This window comes from Nycticebus coucang, chromosome 10, assembly GCF_027406575.1.
Source record: "Nycticebus coucang isolate mNycCou1 chromosome 10, mNycCou1.pri, whole genome shotgun sequence".
NCBI classification, from domain to species: domain Eukaryota; kingdom Metazoa; phylum Chordata; class Mammalia; order Primates; family Lorisidae; genus Nycticebus; species Nycticebus coucang.
In genome coordinates, this window is record NC_069789.1 from 106,041,598 (window position 1) to 106,057,575 (window position 15,978).

The following is a 15,978-nucleotide window of genomic DNA, read 5'->3' on the forward strand; positions in this document are numbered from 1 at the left end:
TCTTCAAGCCGGGGCGCTCTCCCAAGCCAACACCAGGGACTCCTTCAGGGGCCCTTACCTGCTACAAGCAGCCTCTTACTCTCAGGGTCGCCCTTGGCCCGCCGCCCTCAGGACTACCAAGAGCACACACCTCCTCTGAGAAGTGAGCGAGCAACTACCCCAACATTCTTAAACAAAACAATTTTCAACCTAGAATTCTGTGCCCTGCTAAACTAAGCTTCAAAATTGATAGAGAAATCAAATCTTTTGCGGATATACAAGCACTGAGGAAGTTCACAACAAGACCAGCTCTACAGAAAACACTTAGACCTATTCTCAACACGGACCATCACAATGGACCATCAGTAAATACCTAGAAGCTAAAGGTCAAAACTTAGCTTCCACAATGGCGTAAAGGATAAAACTATATAATGGACTTTCACAAAATAAGATGAAAAGAACTCCATCACACTTATCAATTTTCTCAATAAATGTCAATTTACTACTGAAGAGGTACAGGCTGACTAATTGGATAAAAAAAGCACAAGCCATCTATATGCTGTCTCTAGGAGATACACCTAGCCTTGAAGGGCAAATCAAGACTCAGGGTTAGGGACGGGAAACAGTAATTGAAGCAAAAGGAAGTCAGAAGAAAGGAGGGAGTGCAATCTTATTTTCAGGTGTAAGTAGATTTTAAGGCAATTAAAGTTGAGAAAGACAATAAGAAAACATTTCAATTTTAAATATTGATGCACCCAACTTAAATGCTCCCAGATTTATGAAACAGACCTTAATGAGTCTGAGAAATATGATATCCCATTACATCATGATACCCAGGGATTTTAACACCCCTCTGACAGAACTGGAAAGATCCTCTAAACAGAAACTAAACAAAGATACAAAGAACTTAAATGTGACCCTAAAACAAATGGGATTAATAGACATGTACAGAACACACCACCCAAAGCTAAAGAAAATACATTTTTTGATTTAATTTTGACCAAAGTACATTACTTAAACATTAATTTTTAGTTCAACTTGTTAATAATGTTGTTTGGGATATTGCATCCTCACTTACAAGTGAAATATGTTTGTAATTTCCCCTTTATAATAATATATTCTCTCCAATTTTAATATCAGGTGTACCCAGATCAAGCAGAATGATTTTGAAGTATTTCTTTTACTATTGTCTATAAGATTTGGCGTGATCTGTTTTTTTTTTTTTTAATTTTTACTTTTATTTATAAATATTAGTTGTCTATTTTTTGAGACTTAAAAAAGATACTAAGAAGTTAACTGATGACTCCATACTGAATCTCAGAGTCAAAGCATTCTATAATAGAAATACTCTTATTTGACAATGTGAAAGTTACTTTCTTTGCATTATTATTATTATTATTGCTTAATATTTCGATGCAGCAATTCTCCAATTTCTTCTCTGAATGTATTTATGTTCGTTCATTCTTTACCAGGTTTTTGTTTCTAGTTCCTATCTTAAACATTGTTATTATTATAAAATTTTAAACCTCTTTAATTTTCTGAAGGCAAAAAATGGAAACCTAATAAACACATGTATATGTAAAAATTAAAAAAATATATATCAATGGATTACAGTTTCTCCAGTTACAACTAGGGGAAGGAGGCTTACCATCTAATGAGTAACAGTTTCTAAGGGTATAAGGTGAAGGAGCTTTTCCTTTTATTAAATGTACTGGATTACAGTCATTAGGATTAATCCATGTGGCCCAAATTATACAAGACCAGTACATACATCTTGCACAGGTGCCTAATCGGTGGCTTATGTACTTGTCTCTTTCAGTGTATTGTCTTTCCCAAGATGGATTCATACATGCTCCTTCAAATATTGTGTTATTAAAAACTTGGCATGCATCAAAGATTCGTAATACTTGTTTAGGTACTCCTTATAACTTGGGTTAGTGTCTTTCTAGGGGTATCATTTTACCACGTAGCAAATTCAGTCTGCTGTAGGGGTTCAGAAGGATTGTAGCAAACAGCAGGCCCACTGGGGGGTACACATACCTGATATTGGGTATTAAATATGCAAGTTCCTTCAGGCTTTCCTGTACATTCATAATAAGAAGTAAACCAATAACAGTTTTGACAGTTTGTCCAGTGTGGGTTATCTCTTGGATACATTTTTACATCTCTTGGATACCTGAGATTAAAGAAGAAAGGTGAAAAAGTTCAAAGCAAAGAATCAGTCCCATGCTGCTGCTCTCATCTTCAAGCTTCTGCCATGGGTAGACCTGTCAGCTCCTGGTATGTGACTGGGGCAGGACTGCAGTCTGTTTTCTCAGGGTAAGGTGGTGGGGATGCTCTGGGTGTGGTTGGACTGTGCACTCCTCACAGGCTCATTTCACATGTGAGTGATATATCCAGGCAGGAATGCCATTCACCTTCACTGATGTTGGTGTGGCCAGGATCACAAAGTAGGTGCCTTTTCACCATGGTTTCAGCGGGCTCAGGCTTCAATTTTTAATCCCCACCTGGTTACCTGGAGAATAGGGATGGACTGGTGCAGATAAACTATGTATGACATCTATCATTCACCCCTTCTGAAATCTTTTATTATTTTTCCGCAGTGACATTAGTTGGTTAGTAAGTTCTGTTTCTCTCCGTTTTCTTGGGGTCCCTGGTAAATTTCTTAAAAAGGGACAGGGCCTGTGATACAGTAAATAATGCTAATGCTAAAGCCTGGATCCACTGAAGTTTAGATTCTTGGCATATTTTCCCTATACTGGCCTTCAATTTTCTATTCATTCTTTCAACTTTTCCAGAATTCTGTGGCCTGTTGGCAGCATGTAGTTTCCAGTTAATTTCCAAAATGGTAAAGTAATTTCTTAAGAATATATTCAACAGCCAGAGAGAGCAATGCCAATTCAGAAAGAAAAGTGGCTATGCTGTTTCAAAAGAGGACTTTTTTTTTCTTTAGTTTCAAATGTAATTGACCTTGGGTCTTCTGCTGAGTGCTAGTACCTCATCTAAAGGCTATTCATAACATAGCAGCCACAGTTTTTAGCAGGCAAAAAGATAGAAAAACAGTTTTTAACAAACTTTGTATTAACTCTGCAATGGTAAATTGACCCTTTGAGTTCTGACTTTCGATGCATTTTTTTCTCATTACTTTTATTTTATTTATTTATTTATTTTTTTTGAGACAAGAGTCTTTGTTGCCCTCAGTAGAGTGCCGTGTTGTCACAGCTCACAGCAGCCTCAAACTCTTGGGCTTAAGCAATTCTCTTGCCTCAGACTCCTGAGTAGCTGGGACTATAGCTGGCACCTATAGTCCCAGCTACTCAGGAGTCTGAGGCAGTGCCCAGCTTTATGTATATGCTGTTGTTGTTGGTCTTGAAACTGTGAGCTCAGCCGATCCACTCTCCTTGGCCTCTCAGATTGCTAGGACTACAGGTGTGAGCTACTGTGCCCCTCATTACTTTAAATATGTGTACAAGAATAGAAATTTAAGAGGTTTCAAACATAAGTCTTATACTGAGAACAGACAACTTTGTTATTTTAACTAGAAATTTCCTTTCATTATAATCAACTTAATCACATACAAAATTCTTTTTTTTTTTGGAGACAGCCTCAGGCTGTGGCCCTGGGTAGAGTGCTGTGGCATCACAGCTCACAGCAACCTCCAACTCCTGGGCTCAAGCCATTCTCCTGCCTCTGCCACAATGCCCAGCTAATTTTTGGTTGCAGCCGTCATTGTTGTTTGGCGGGCCTGGGCTGGATTCTAACCCGCCAGCTTCGGTGTATGTGGCTGGCACCTTGGCCACTTGAGCCACAGGCTCTGAGCCACAAAATTCTTTCTTAATTCTTCACAAACCTTCATGACTTACATGCACCATCTTTCAGCATTTTAAAATTCCTTGTTTTCTGTCTCAAATTTTCTTTCTTAAAACCACCAGTTACTTTAAGACAAAAGGTTTTCCTACAAGATTCTTTCCTATACAAAATTATTCTCTTTTGTTTTATCCTTCCTTATCAAAAGTTTATCTTTATACACATGTCGTTCTACACATCTCTCTTCTCCCCTACTTACTGGTTCCTGTTATTTTGAAGTCTAAACTTAGGAAAAAGAAAATTATATACAAAGTCTCAGTCAAGATTCTTCAAAAGCTGCCATGTTAAGAGGGCCAGATATTTAACTTAACCTTAAGATTCTGTCCAAACAATGGGGTAGAGCAATTAAACTGGATCTCCCAAGGGCAGAGAAGCTGTGGAATACATAGCGGGTTGTATTTACTTTCTGCTTCAGAGATAGAGCCATAAAAGCGGGTCAATCTTCAGAGCCTATGTAAAGAGGCAGGCCATATTTAGGGATGATTCCTCTAAGTAGAAACCATGTGACCTCTTTTCACTTCGAGTGGGAAAAACTTTGACTCACTCTTAGTTATATCAGCAGATACTTATTTCCTCTGCTTGGAGGCATTTCAGTAAAATCCACTTGAATGTTTTCAAAGGGTGTAGTTCTTACACATTGAATACCTGGTGGCAGATGGGAGCCTTGTTTGGCTACAGGTGACAAATCTTTGATTTAATGTTTCTGCCAGGCTTGCTAGATGTTTTATATAGAAATACTTTTGTAGTAGTTAGAGTGGAGTGTCCTAGATGGGTAGATTCATGCATAGCCTGCACCATAGTTCCCAATAATTCTGGCACAACTGTGCTTCCATCTGGTAAACGCATCCAGTCATCATCTATGGCAAATGCTTGCTCTTGTGCTAACCACTCCAACTCTTTTTTTGCTGTGTACTGGTGTTACATTTGGGACCCAAGGTAGTAGGGCTGCAAATATACACTGGCTTGTCGTTACCCAGCACGCTTCTGCCTTCAGTTTTAGTATTCCTTTAAATAATGTGTCCTTGCCTCTTTTGGTGTCCTTTGCAATGCATTACTGCCTCCTTACTAGGTTTCCACACAGTTTTCAGTAAGTTTTATATTTCTTGGTGATACTTTGTTTTCCAGCTGAGTTTAATAGTCCTTTTTCTCCATACAATGCACCATGAACATGCAGGGTTAAAAAGGCATACTTTGAGGGCAGTGCCTGTGGCTCAGTCGGTAGGGCGCTGGCCCCATATTCCGAGGGTGGCGGGTTCAGACCCGGCCCCGGCCAAACTGCAACCAAAAAATGGCCGGGCGTTGTGGCGGACGCCTGTAGTCCCAGCTACTCGGGAGGCTGAGGCAAGAGAATCGCTTAAGCCCAGGAGTTGGAGGTTGCTGTGAGCTGTGTGATGCCACGGCACTCTACCGAGGGCCATAAAGTGAAACTCTGTCTCTACAAAAAAAAAAAAAAAAGGCATACTTTGAATCAGTATAAATGTTGACTGGTGAGTGCTATAATTTCTGCCTTTTGGTAAGATGTCCCAGGTGGGAGTTGTTTTCTTTAATGGCTTAGAATGCTTTTTCCTGAGGGCCTTTCACACTAGGGCTGGGGTTCTCAACCTGTGGGTCCACCCACAGGAACTGTATTAAAGGGCTGGGGCATTAGGAAAGTTGAGAACCACTGCACTAGGGGCTCTTTATCATCCCCTTTGTAACTTCATACTAGGGCTTAGCAAGCACGGCAAAATTTAGGATCCACAGGTGATAGAAGCCAGCTGCCTCTGAAAATTCTCTGGCCTTGGGAACAAGCAGGTTACAAATTACCTGGTTTCTTTCAGGAAATTTTATATCCACAGTTCTCTAAATGTTTTAACAACTTATCAGTTCCTTGAGCACTTCCTTTTCTAGTCTCGTAGCCTAAGAGTAAATCATCCACATATTGCAGTAAGGTACTCTGTAACTGTTGTCCAGGAAAGGTTGACAGGTCCCTGGCCAGTGCTTCCCCAAGATTGTAGGGGAGTTTTTGAACTCTTGTGGCAACTGTATCCAGGTACAACTCCGTTTCGGGAGTCTTCCTACTGGAAGGCAGATAGCTTCTGACACTGGAGCCACTCGGATAGTAAAAAAGGCATCTTTCAAATCTGCCAAGTGTCTGTGGGAACTGATTAGGGTGTCCAGGCTTGCCTACTACTCTCTATACCTTCTTTACTAGACTTACATCTAAACTCCCTTCTTACTCCAAAGGATGGCCATTCTAGCTCACAAAGTTTTCTCAACTTTTTAGGGGTCATAGTAACTCCATAGTCCCCTGCAAAGCCCTTTTAAAAATTTCTGAACCAGGGCGGCAGCCACATACACTGGGGCTGGTGGGTTTGAACACGACCTGGGCATGCTAAAACAATGGCAACTGCAACAAAAAAAATAGCCGGGCGTTGTGGCGGGCACCTATAGTCCCAGCTACTGGGAGGCTGAGACAAGAGAATCTCTTAAGCCCTAGAGTCTGAGGTTGCTGTGATGCCACGGTACTACCCAGGGTGACAGCTTGAGACTCCTTCTCAAAAAAAGAAAAAAAAATTCTGAACCATTAACCCTAGGGGAGTTTCCTCAGACCTAGCAGGACCCATCCCTGTGGTGCAGACAAATGGGGGTGGGCTTGGGGGGGTTGAAGATCTGTCAGGTGCCCATCTGGCCTCGCCTCTCAGGAGGCTTTAAGGAGCGTCTTAGCTAAGGTGCACCTGTATAAACCCCGGGCCTTGTTGCCGCTGTGCAGCAAGTCACCGTTATGCCTCGTGACATCTCCACGGAACTGCAGGTTAGGGTCCAGTCGAGCTCTGTAACTGTGACCAGTAGTGGAGCTATACAGTCACTCTTTCACCCACCATTTATTCTCAGAGACTAAACCATTCCTCTTAATCCCTTTTACTTTTGTTGAGGCCCCCTGCCTCCTCCTGTTTCTTTTAACCCCTCTAACTGAGGCCCATTGCCTCACGGAGGTCAGTTCCTTTTCCTGTCCCTTTTTACTGAGGCTCCTACCTCAAGGAGGTGATGGAGCTCCTCTCCCACTCTCTGGAGTGGGCTTCACTAGTATTATACCCTTTTAATCCAATTCTTAACCTAAGTCTAGATGTGCCCTTCCACAGTATGTTCATTCTTCTGTTGATGAGCTACTGCCTCATAGGACCGCCACGGGCCCTCCCCTCTGTGTAATCAGCACGGGAGCGCTCTCAGGGAACGGCATCAGTCACGGTGCCGGGAGTAACCCAAGGTGTGCTACACCTGGCGTGGGGAAGCCGCTAGAGTCTCTTGGTCCCAATCCTACACACCTGGCATGGGGGAAGCCCCTAGAACCTCTCAGTCCCAATCTACGTGCTCATTTTCCCAGCCAGGGAACCAAAAATGTTGGAATAACACGCTGAGTTAAAACAGACAGACACTCCTACCACATAGAGGAAGGAACCTTTAATTGCAGGTGAGAACTGAGGTGCCTCGCGGCGTAAAATGCTGAGTTCCAGGAACAGTTTTTTCTAGGCTCTTTTATACCTTTTTTATTTCTTCAATTCCGTATCAGCTACATAGTTATAACTACAGATGTTAGAAACCAGGGTATTGTTATTAGTTACAGAGTGTTTCTTTCTTTTTCTTTTCAAGGTTATTTCATCTGAGTGTAAAGTTTGTTCTTTAGAGGAGGAGTTCTTCTGCCTCTGCCTGCTGCTTTCTTAGGATCACTAAGAAGTATAAGATTTATTTCTCCTTCCTCAAAAATAGTGTGCTCATTCATGCATAGAATATTTTCCTTTTTTTATTGTTTGAGATTCATTGAGGGTACAAAGAATTAGGTTGCACTGATAGCATTTGTTAGATAAAATCCCTCTCATAATTGTCCTGCAGAATATTTTCTTGAAGGTTTAAAATAAACTGGTAACTACATTTGCTTCTGGGGAAAGAGGGACATTTATATTGTATACTCCTATTTGAATTTTTACATGTATGGCATCTAGCTTTTCAATTTAAAAAAGTCATTAAGGAGAAAAGTACATAAAAATGGTATCTTGTAATTCTAAGCGTATCTCTAGTAGTAAATAATGCTATTCGTTTATTCCTGCTTATATGTTATTTGTGTTTTCTTTTTCTGTGAACCACCTGTTCTTCTCTTGTTTGGGTTGTACTGTTTATTGGTATGTAAGAGCTTTTTACATAATAAAAAAATTAGCTCTTTGATCACCATGACCCAATTTAGAACGCAGAGACTAGAGGGGACTAGCAGGGCACATCTGCCCAGCTTAGCCCCTCCAGGAGAGGAGGGGCATGATCTCCCTCTAGCTGCTCTTCCGCCAGCTCATGTCCTTTGCTCTCAGTGAGCCTCTCCCCCCTTTATCTTTAAGCACAGTCCTTATAGGACAGGTCAGTCCATTTCCTCTTTCTCTTCAGTGAAATCTGTAAAATCTTTCCTAGAACTTTAAGTCAGTCAGTCATCCATTATGAAGAACTTTGAACTAGATTGAAGATTGCCAGGTGCTGTGGGATAGGGCTTCTGCTAGGGTCTCCTGGGAGGCGGGGAGGAAGGTCGCATAGAGAGGGGCAGCGATAACTTAGTAGCTGCATTTATTGACCTCTCATACAATGACATGTTGCTTCCTTCTCAATGTGATTTATGCTGGGTCCTCTTTTCCCTTTCTCTTTGCTCTTGTTCTTGACATCTTTAACTACTTTAATGACTTTTACTGTCTAAGTGCTAGAGACTGCCCAGAGCTTCACGTTCCTCTCTCCAACTGCTTACTTGTCACTTCTCCCTGGCTGGACACCTCTAATGTGACATGTCCAAAGCGGAACCCTTAGTGTCTACCCTTTTCTTTCCCCCTAGTCCTTCCTGTCTTAGTAAATGATACTGCTGTCTGGCTAGCTGCTCCAACCAACAGCCCGAGAGTCACCTTTGCCTCCCTCCCCATTACCTTCCTTGGCTAGCCTGCTCCTGAGCTTTGTGGTTGCACAGACAGTTTCTACACCAAACCCCTTCCTCTTTCCACCTCCAGTGTCAGCCTTTTAGTCCGAGCCACTGTCTTCTCTCACCCAGGCCAACAAAACAGCCTTCTTCTAACTGGCCTCTCTACTTTTCTCATTCACACATTTATGGAGGACCTTGTCTTTGTTAGATAACAACTAATAGTCACCCAAGGAAATGCAAGATCTCCTGTTTGATGAGTATTCCAAGGACTGCAGGTGTGAGTTTAATGAGAGTCTGTGACTCCACCATTCAACTGTGGTGAGCAGAGCAGGGAAGGGCTTCCCTTCTGAGCTGAGACTGTAAGGATGGTGGGGACAGAGAAACGGGTCTCCAGGCAGAGGACACAGTGCAAGCCCTGTGGGAGGTGGGGGAGCAGAGCTGGTGAAGGGGCTGGAGGAGGCCCCCCTGGGTGGAGCAGTGAACACAGCAGCCTGGTGGGGGGAGTGCAGGCAGCTGGGCGGCCCACAGGACCTGCCTTCTGGGTGCAGTAGTGTTTTCACCACAAAAGAGGTACTGAGTGCTGTGATAGACACCTGCCACTTGCCCTCTCCCCACATTTTTGCCCCTTTCCGGCATTTTTCTGCTTCATTTATTTTCCTACTCTGAGAGCACTGTTTCAGAACTGTGCCTTTTTCTTCAGATTTCCACCAACCTCCTTGTTCCTCACCTAAATTGGTCTTACCTCATACTTAACTGAGAAAATAGCAAGGATCATAAGAGAAATACCTCATCTTTCATTACCCACCCACCTCCCTACCGCCCTCTGTACTTCGTATCCATACAGCAAGCGAGGAAGTGTCCTCTCCTGTCTGCGCCCTGGACCCCTGTCCCTCTCATCTGCCCTGGGATTTGGCTGTGCCTGTTGTGTCCTTCTCGTCCACCTCACCTCCCTTCCCTTCCTTTCCTCCCCATCCCTCACCCTCGCTGTCGCCTCACCATCACTTCCCTCTCCTCTCCTCACCCGCACTTGCTCTGGGTCATTCCCTGCAGCCTGTGAACATGCCCACGCCTACCTTGTTAAAATCCTCCCTCTACCCTCCCTTTAGGTACCGCTCATTTCTCTGCTTCTCTTACAGCCAGAACTCTAAAAAGAATTGTTTTGTATTCATTTTCTTCACCTTAAATCATTCCACTAAAAGGGCTAACTCCTGACCACATGTGGTTGGTGAGCACACAAACTGTGGCTCATGTTTCTCAGGCATTAAATTATTAATTGTATTTTAATTTCTTTAGGTTCTATAGCCTCATGTGGCTAGTAGCTACCATATTGAACAGCACAGCTCTAAACGATTCTAATTGTATAATTAACAGAATTTACATATCTGTCTATATATCATACACCTGTATAACTTTGTGCATGAGAGTTCATATTCTTTTCAAATACGTAGTCAGTGAGAATCTCCTGGGTCCCTCAGGGAAAAATCTGGCACAATTTGGCCCTGACCCCTCTCTATCCTGTTCTGGTGCACCTGTGCCTCTCCTGAACTCAAGCCCACTGGCACAGGCCTGGCAGCCTGGGCCCAAGATGGAGTAAAGACACTCAGCTGCTTGAGGTGGTCAAGGAACAGTGAGAAACTTGGTGTGGTTGAACATTAGATTGGTTGTTTTTACTGCCCAAGCTGGTAAACCTTGCTATTGATGCCTCTTAATCTGCAGGTAGATTATCTTAGCCAGTAGATTAGATTAGGGTCTGGCTGAAAGATTAGGTTCTCAACACCTTGTCTTGAGGTTTCTAAACTTTGCTTCATTGTGCTCTTCCCTATGTGTTTGTGGAAATCTTCGGCCAGGAGCAAGGAGGCCTCTGTTTGTATATTTTACTATCAGCAGAGCTCACAGCCCCAGACTCATCCACTTAGCCCCATAGCCATCTCAAGCATGCCAAGAATCGAAAAATAACTTTCTCAGGAAAGCTTGGTTCCCAGGTCTAAGACAAACCTTGACACAATAACCTGCCTGGCTTAAGTCCTGCTGAGCTAATAGGGAAGTGAAGGAGGAAATGGATTTGGGTACTTTTAAAAATCAGACAGTGTATCAAGTGACAGTGATTCCCATGCTCTGAGAGGGTTCATCCTTGCTTCAGAAGAAAGTCTAACTTTGGGGATAATAGTTCTTTAAAACCCTTCTGTAGGGGCGGCGCCTCTGGCTCAGTCGGTAAGGCGCCGGCCCCATATACCGAGGGTGGCGGGTTCAAACCCGGCCCCGGCTGAACTGCAACCAAAAAATAGCCGGGCGTTGTGGCGGGCTCCTATAGTCCCAGCTACTCGGGAGGCTGAGGCAAGAGAATCGCTGAAGCCCAGGAGTTGGAGGTTGCTGTGAGCTGTGTGAGGCCACGGCACTCTACTGAGGGCCATAAAGTGAGACTCTGTCTCTCCAAAAAAAAAAAAAAAAAAGCCCTCTGTAATACTTCCTCATCTTCCATTACAGTAAAGACAGGCCCAGAGCCTTTGCAGGTAACAGCATCTAGTCAGAATTTAATAACATGATGTTATCATATTCAGTTTTGCAGCCACTTTCAATTCATTGCAAATACTAGTTTTCTATTCATAGCTGTGATATGAAGTTTCCTTTATAAATGTGTCTGTATTTTTCAAGAGCCAGTTTAGGAAAAAAGATGATAATTCAAGTGATATCTGGATCTAGTACAAATAATACTGTACTTGGTGAATGACCAAAATCTGGAAAATGCTCCCTTAGAAACAGCTGTCAAGATTGATGGGTCCATAGGTTTGCAAGACGGTTCCATCTTAAGCAAAACTACCTCTTCCCTGAAACAGCTATCAGGGCCTGGTGTTTGTCTTTGCTTCTCATCCCAAAGGTTTGTTTACCAAGCAAAAGTTGGGGGTCGCTGGTTCCCAGCCGTGTGCGCACACAGCAAGAAGCAGGGCAAGCAGGAGGCAGCAGATGCCGCTCTCCGTGTGCTGATTGGGGAGAACGAGAAGGCAGAACGCATGGGTTTCACAGAGGTAACCCCAGTGACAGGGGCCAGTCTCAGAAGAACTTTGCTCCTCCTCTCAAGGTCCCCAGAAGCACAGCCAAAGACAGTTAAGACGTCTACTTTTGGTGCTTTCTTTTCGGGGGGCAAGGGTGGGGTTCCTGCTGGTGGAGTTCACTCTGACTTGCTATCATGTGAGTCAAACTGGGCCTCACTGTCAGCCTCTGTAGGGGACATAACTGGGACAGTAGATGGGAGAGGGACATGTGTCAAGGAGAGCTTGGTCTCCCTGCTCACGGTGGATGCGGTGGACACAGCCTGGGATTTGTGACACAGTCTCCTGACACAGCCTCCTGTCCCCACAGCTCCCACTCACTGGCAGCACTTTCCACGACCAGATAGCCATGCTGAGCCACCGCTGCTTCAACACCCTCACTAACAGTTTCGAGCCGTCCTTGCTTGGCCGTAAGATCCTGGCCGCCATCGTCATGAAGAAAGACTCTGAGGACATGGGTGTTGTAGTAAGCCTGGGGACCGGTGAGTGAGGTTCTGGAGTACACTTTTCAGGTATCTGCCTCCTGCATTGGCTAGAAGTGGGTTCTTGTCATCCTCCCCCAAATTCTATGCAAGGGAATTCAAGGCAGGGAGCAAAGATTTTCCTTATACTTGATTTGAGCTACAGCCAGTTCACAGTGAGGAATGAATTGTCTCCAGAGAAGAGAATCTGGGCATCAGGAAGCTGATGGATTGTGGCTGAGTCCACCTCTGAGATTTAAGAACCAATAGCCTTCACCCAGTTCATTGTGATTTTCCTCTGGTGATTCCAGTTGTGTTTTCAATGCCTTCCTAGGAAATCGGTGTGTGAAGGGAGACTCCCTCAGCCTGAAGGGAGAAACTGTCAACGACTGCCACGCAGAGATCATCTCCCGGAGGGGCTTCATCAGGTGGGCACTTGGGGCGGGGCTGCTGCTGTGCCTCCCTTCTCCTCTCCACACCTCTGCTGCCACCAGGCACCAGGACTCCAACATAACCTCCAAAACCCCAGGAGATGGCAGGTGGTTGAGGCAGCAGTGACAGCATTTGCTTTTAACCTGTTCATTCGAACCTGTCTGACAGAATTGCTCTCCTCTGTGACTAGGCTGCATCCTGCTTCTCAGCCTGCTTTTAAGTGCTATCCTTTTTCTACTAACTGTTTCATGTCCTTTCTAAAAAACACAGGATGAACTTTTGGTTCTCAAGGCCTTGTTTATAAGGCTGTCTTCTACCTCCATTTTAGGACTAAACAACCTCAGTGTTCCTGCCAGCTCTCTACTCCAACTCACCTTTTCCTTAATTTATGAGGGGAGATTAGAAGCAACAGCCTCCTGTAGTCCTGAAATCAATTTGTTCTGCCGTAGAATCCCTGTGGCCGCAATAGCACGGAACCCTCAAAATAAATGAAACTGATCCAAAAGGATAACTTTGCTTTTTATAATGTTGGAGTCTCCTATAGAGAATGTCCCACCACTGCTTTCTATCTGAGCAATTGGGGCTCAGATGGAGGTGAGATTATAGAAGCAACTGCTCTTCCCAAAGTTGACCCTGTCTTTCTAAACATTTTTTCTTTGTGTAGGTTTCTCTACAGTGAATTAATGAAATACAACCCCCAGACAGCGAGGGACAGCATATTTGAGCTCGCTAGGGGAGGAGAAAAGCTCCAGATAAAGAAGACCGTGTCATTCCACCTCTACATCAGGTGTGCGCACATCTGCGGCAGCCCTGGGCTGGGCATTGAGACATTCCCAGGCTGCAAATGAGACCTTCCACCACCAGCCACACTCCACTCTGGGTTTAAGACACATGCCTGTCATAGAATGACTCACATACCCTGCTGCCCACCTCTACTGTCTCATAGTGGTCCCCAGAAAACATCCTTCTGCCTCATCTGACTACTCTTGATCCCCACCCAGGAAGTGGGGGAGGTTTGCACAGGTGAGTCTGAACAGGTGCCCTTTCCTGCAGCACTGCGCCCTGTGGAGACGGCGCCCTCTTTGACAAGTCCTGCAATGACCGAGCCATGGAATACACAGACTCCTCCCACCGCCCTGTCTTTGAGAATCCCAAACAAGGCAAGCTCCGTACCAAGGTAGAGAACGGTGAGTAACATGCATCCTCCTTCTTTCCCAAAAAACCTCTGCCGGTTCCCAGGACCCCAAAGTCTTGAGTGGAGGAGTTCTGTAGAAGGGTCAAAGTTCCATCTTGAATCTGTCAGTTTGGGAGACCTCCAGGTCAAACAGGAGGTGGAGATACCTATCTCGCTCAGAAGAGAGAGCCTCCTTGGATGTACAATATGGCTGTGCTCCCCTATAGGGTTTTCCTAGCAGGGGAAATGGGTAGGGTCAGCTTAGAGAGGGGGGATGAAAAAGAAGTGGTGCAGACCTAGGCTTGAGGAGCCGGCGGGCCTGGTCTCCCCTGACTGTTGGCTCACACCTAATTACCAGCTCCTACTTGCCTGCTTACCCCCGCCTCCTCACATCCACTCCTGCTCCCTTGAGACCACACTTTAGCAGTTATCAGAGTGGCCCTAAAACCCTGCTAAGTACCATAAACAAATAGAGTCACTGTGCGACCCAGGGCTAGGCATATGCCCAAGAGAAATGAAAATGTGTCCACGCAAAAACCAGTATGTGAATGTTCAGCCAGAAAAAGTGGAAATAACCCAATGCCTATCAGCTAAAGGACATATAAAACGTGATGCATCTATACACAGGAATATTATTTGGCCATAAAGAGAAAGCAGTACTGACATCTGCTCACAACATGGGTGGGCTTAGACATGTGCTGCTCGGTGAAAACAGCCAGTCACAAAAGGTCACATACACAAGATTACATTTATATGAAGTATCCAGAGCAGACAGATCTGCAGAGATGGAAAACAGACAAGTCACAGGTTGCAGACTGAGGGTGGGAGAGAGGGAGGAGTGACTGCCCGTGAACAGAGAGTTTCTTTTTGGAGTGATGGAATGTTCTAAAATTAACTGGTGATCGTTGCAGAACTGTGAAAATACTAAAAACCACTAACTTACATGCTTTAAATGGGTAAATTGTATGGCATACAAATTATATCTCAATAAAGCTGTTACTTAAAAGAATAACAACCCAGCTCGCTGCCTGTGGCTCAAGCAGCTAAGGCGCTAGCCACATACACCTGAGCTGGTGGGTTCGAATCCAGCCCTGGCCACCAAACAACAATGATGGCTGTAACCAAAAAATAGCTAGGCATTGTGACGGGTGCTTCTAGTCCCAGCTACTTGGGAGGCAGAGTTAGGAGAATCGCTTGAGCCCAAGAGTTGGAGGTTGCTGTGAGCTGTGATGCCCTGGCACTCTACCCTGGGTGACAGCTTGAGGCTCTCTCTCAAAAAAAAATTAACAACCCTGTAGTGGTTTCCCACTGCACTTCATACCAAAGCAAAATCTGCTGTGATCTCAGCCTCACCCCCGGTGCCACTATCCCCATCCCTCATGTGTGTGAGTCCCATGGGCTTTTCCTTGGCTCCCTGAATAGCTGGGTCCCTTGCTGCCTCAGGCCCTTGACTTTAGTTCTGTGTCTGAAATGCTCCCCCCCTTCTCCTTTCTGTCTCAGCCCAGACTCCGCTATCCCAGGCTGTCCCCTGCAGTCCTTACTCCTCACAGCCTCAGAGCACTGTCAGTCAGCATTGGAGCCTTGGGGATATGTCAGTCCACTTGCGCAGTGCCCTTTCCATTCCTTCCTGTCCTCTTCATCCCTGCAGTGTTCTCGGGGGACAGGATCTTTACCTGGTTGTGCTCACCATTTTGTCTCCCAGAGCCAGGTATAGGGCAGGTGCTGTGAGATCCGTGATGAATGAATAGATGGGTGGCCTTTGTCCCAAGCCCCAGGAGTACACACACCATGCCAAGGAGTGGTTTGATCAAATGGCACTGTAGGACTGACCCAAGTCTCTCACGCAGGGGAGGGCACAATCCCTGTGGAGTCCAGCGACATTGTGCCTACGTGGGATGGCATTCGGCTCGGGGAGAGACTCCGTACCATGTCCTGTAGTGACAAAATCCTACGCTGGAACGTGCTGGGCCTGCAAGGGGCACTGTTAACTCACTTCCTACAGCCTGTGTATCTCAAATCTGTCACATTAGGTAAGGGACCTGCCTTAGGGTCTGGAGTTAGTCTGTCCTTGTGCCCAAATCCTAGGAAACTACA

The 15,978-nt window shown here is 44.9% G+C and overlaps 1 protein-coding gene across 3 annotated transcripts in view; it reads left to right on the forward strand.

Moving 5' to 3' along the window:
- ADAR (adenosine deaminase RNA specific) overlaps positions 1 to 15,978 on the forward strand; it is a 63,074-nt gene that overhangs the window by 43,456 nt on the left and 3,640 nt on the right. For 2 of the 3 annotated variants that reach the window (XM_053604219.1, XM_053604216.1), the window contains 6 exons: positions 11,646 to 11,871; positions 12,128 to 12,299; positions 12,613 to 12,706; positions 13,375 to 13,497; positions 13,764 to 13,897; positions 15,732 to 15,914. In XM_053604219.1, coding sequence (XP_053460194.1) covers positions 11,646 to 11,871; positions 12,128 to 12,299; positions 12,613 to 12,706; positions 13,375 to 13,497; positions 13,764 to 13,897; positions 15,732 to 15,914 — 932 coding nt within the window. The remainder of the gene's footprint in view (positions 1 to 11,645; positions 11,872 to 12,127; positions 12,300 to 12,612; positions 12,707 to 13,374; positions 13,498 to 13,763; positions 13,898 to 15,731; positions 15,915 to 15,978) is intronic. The other variant, XM_053604218.1, reaches the window with a different exon arrangement.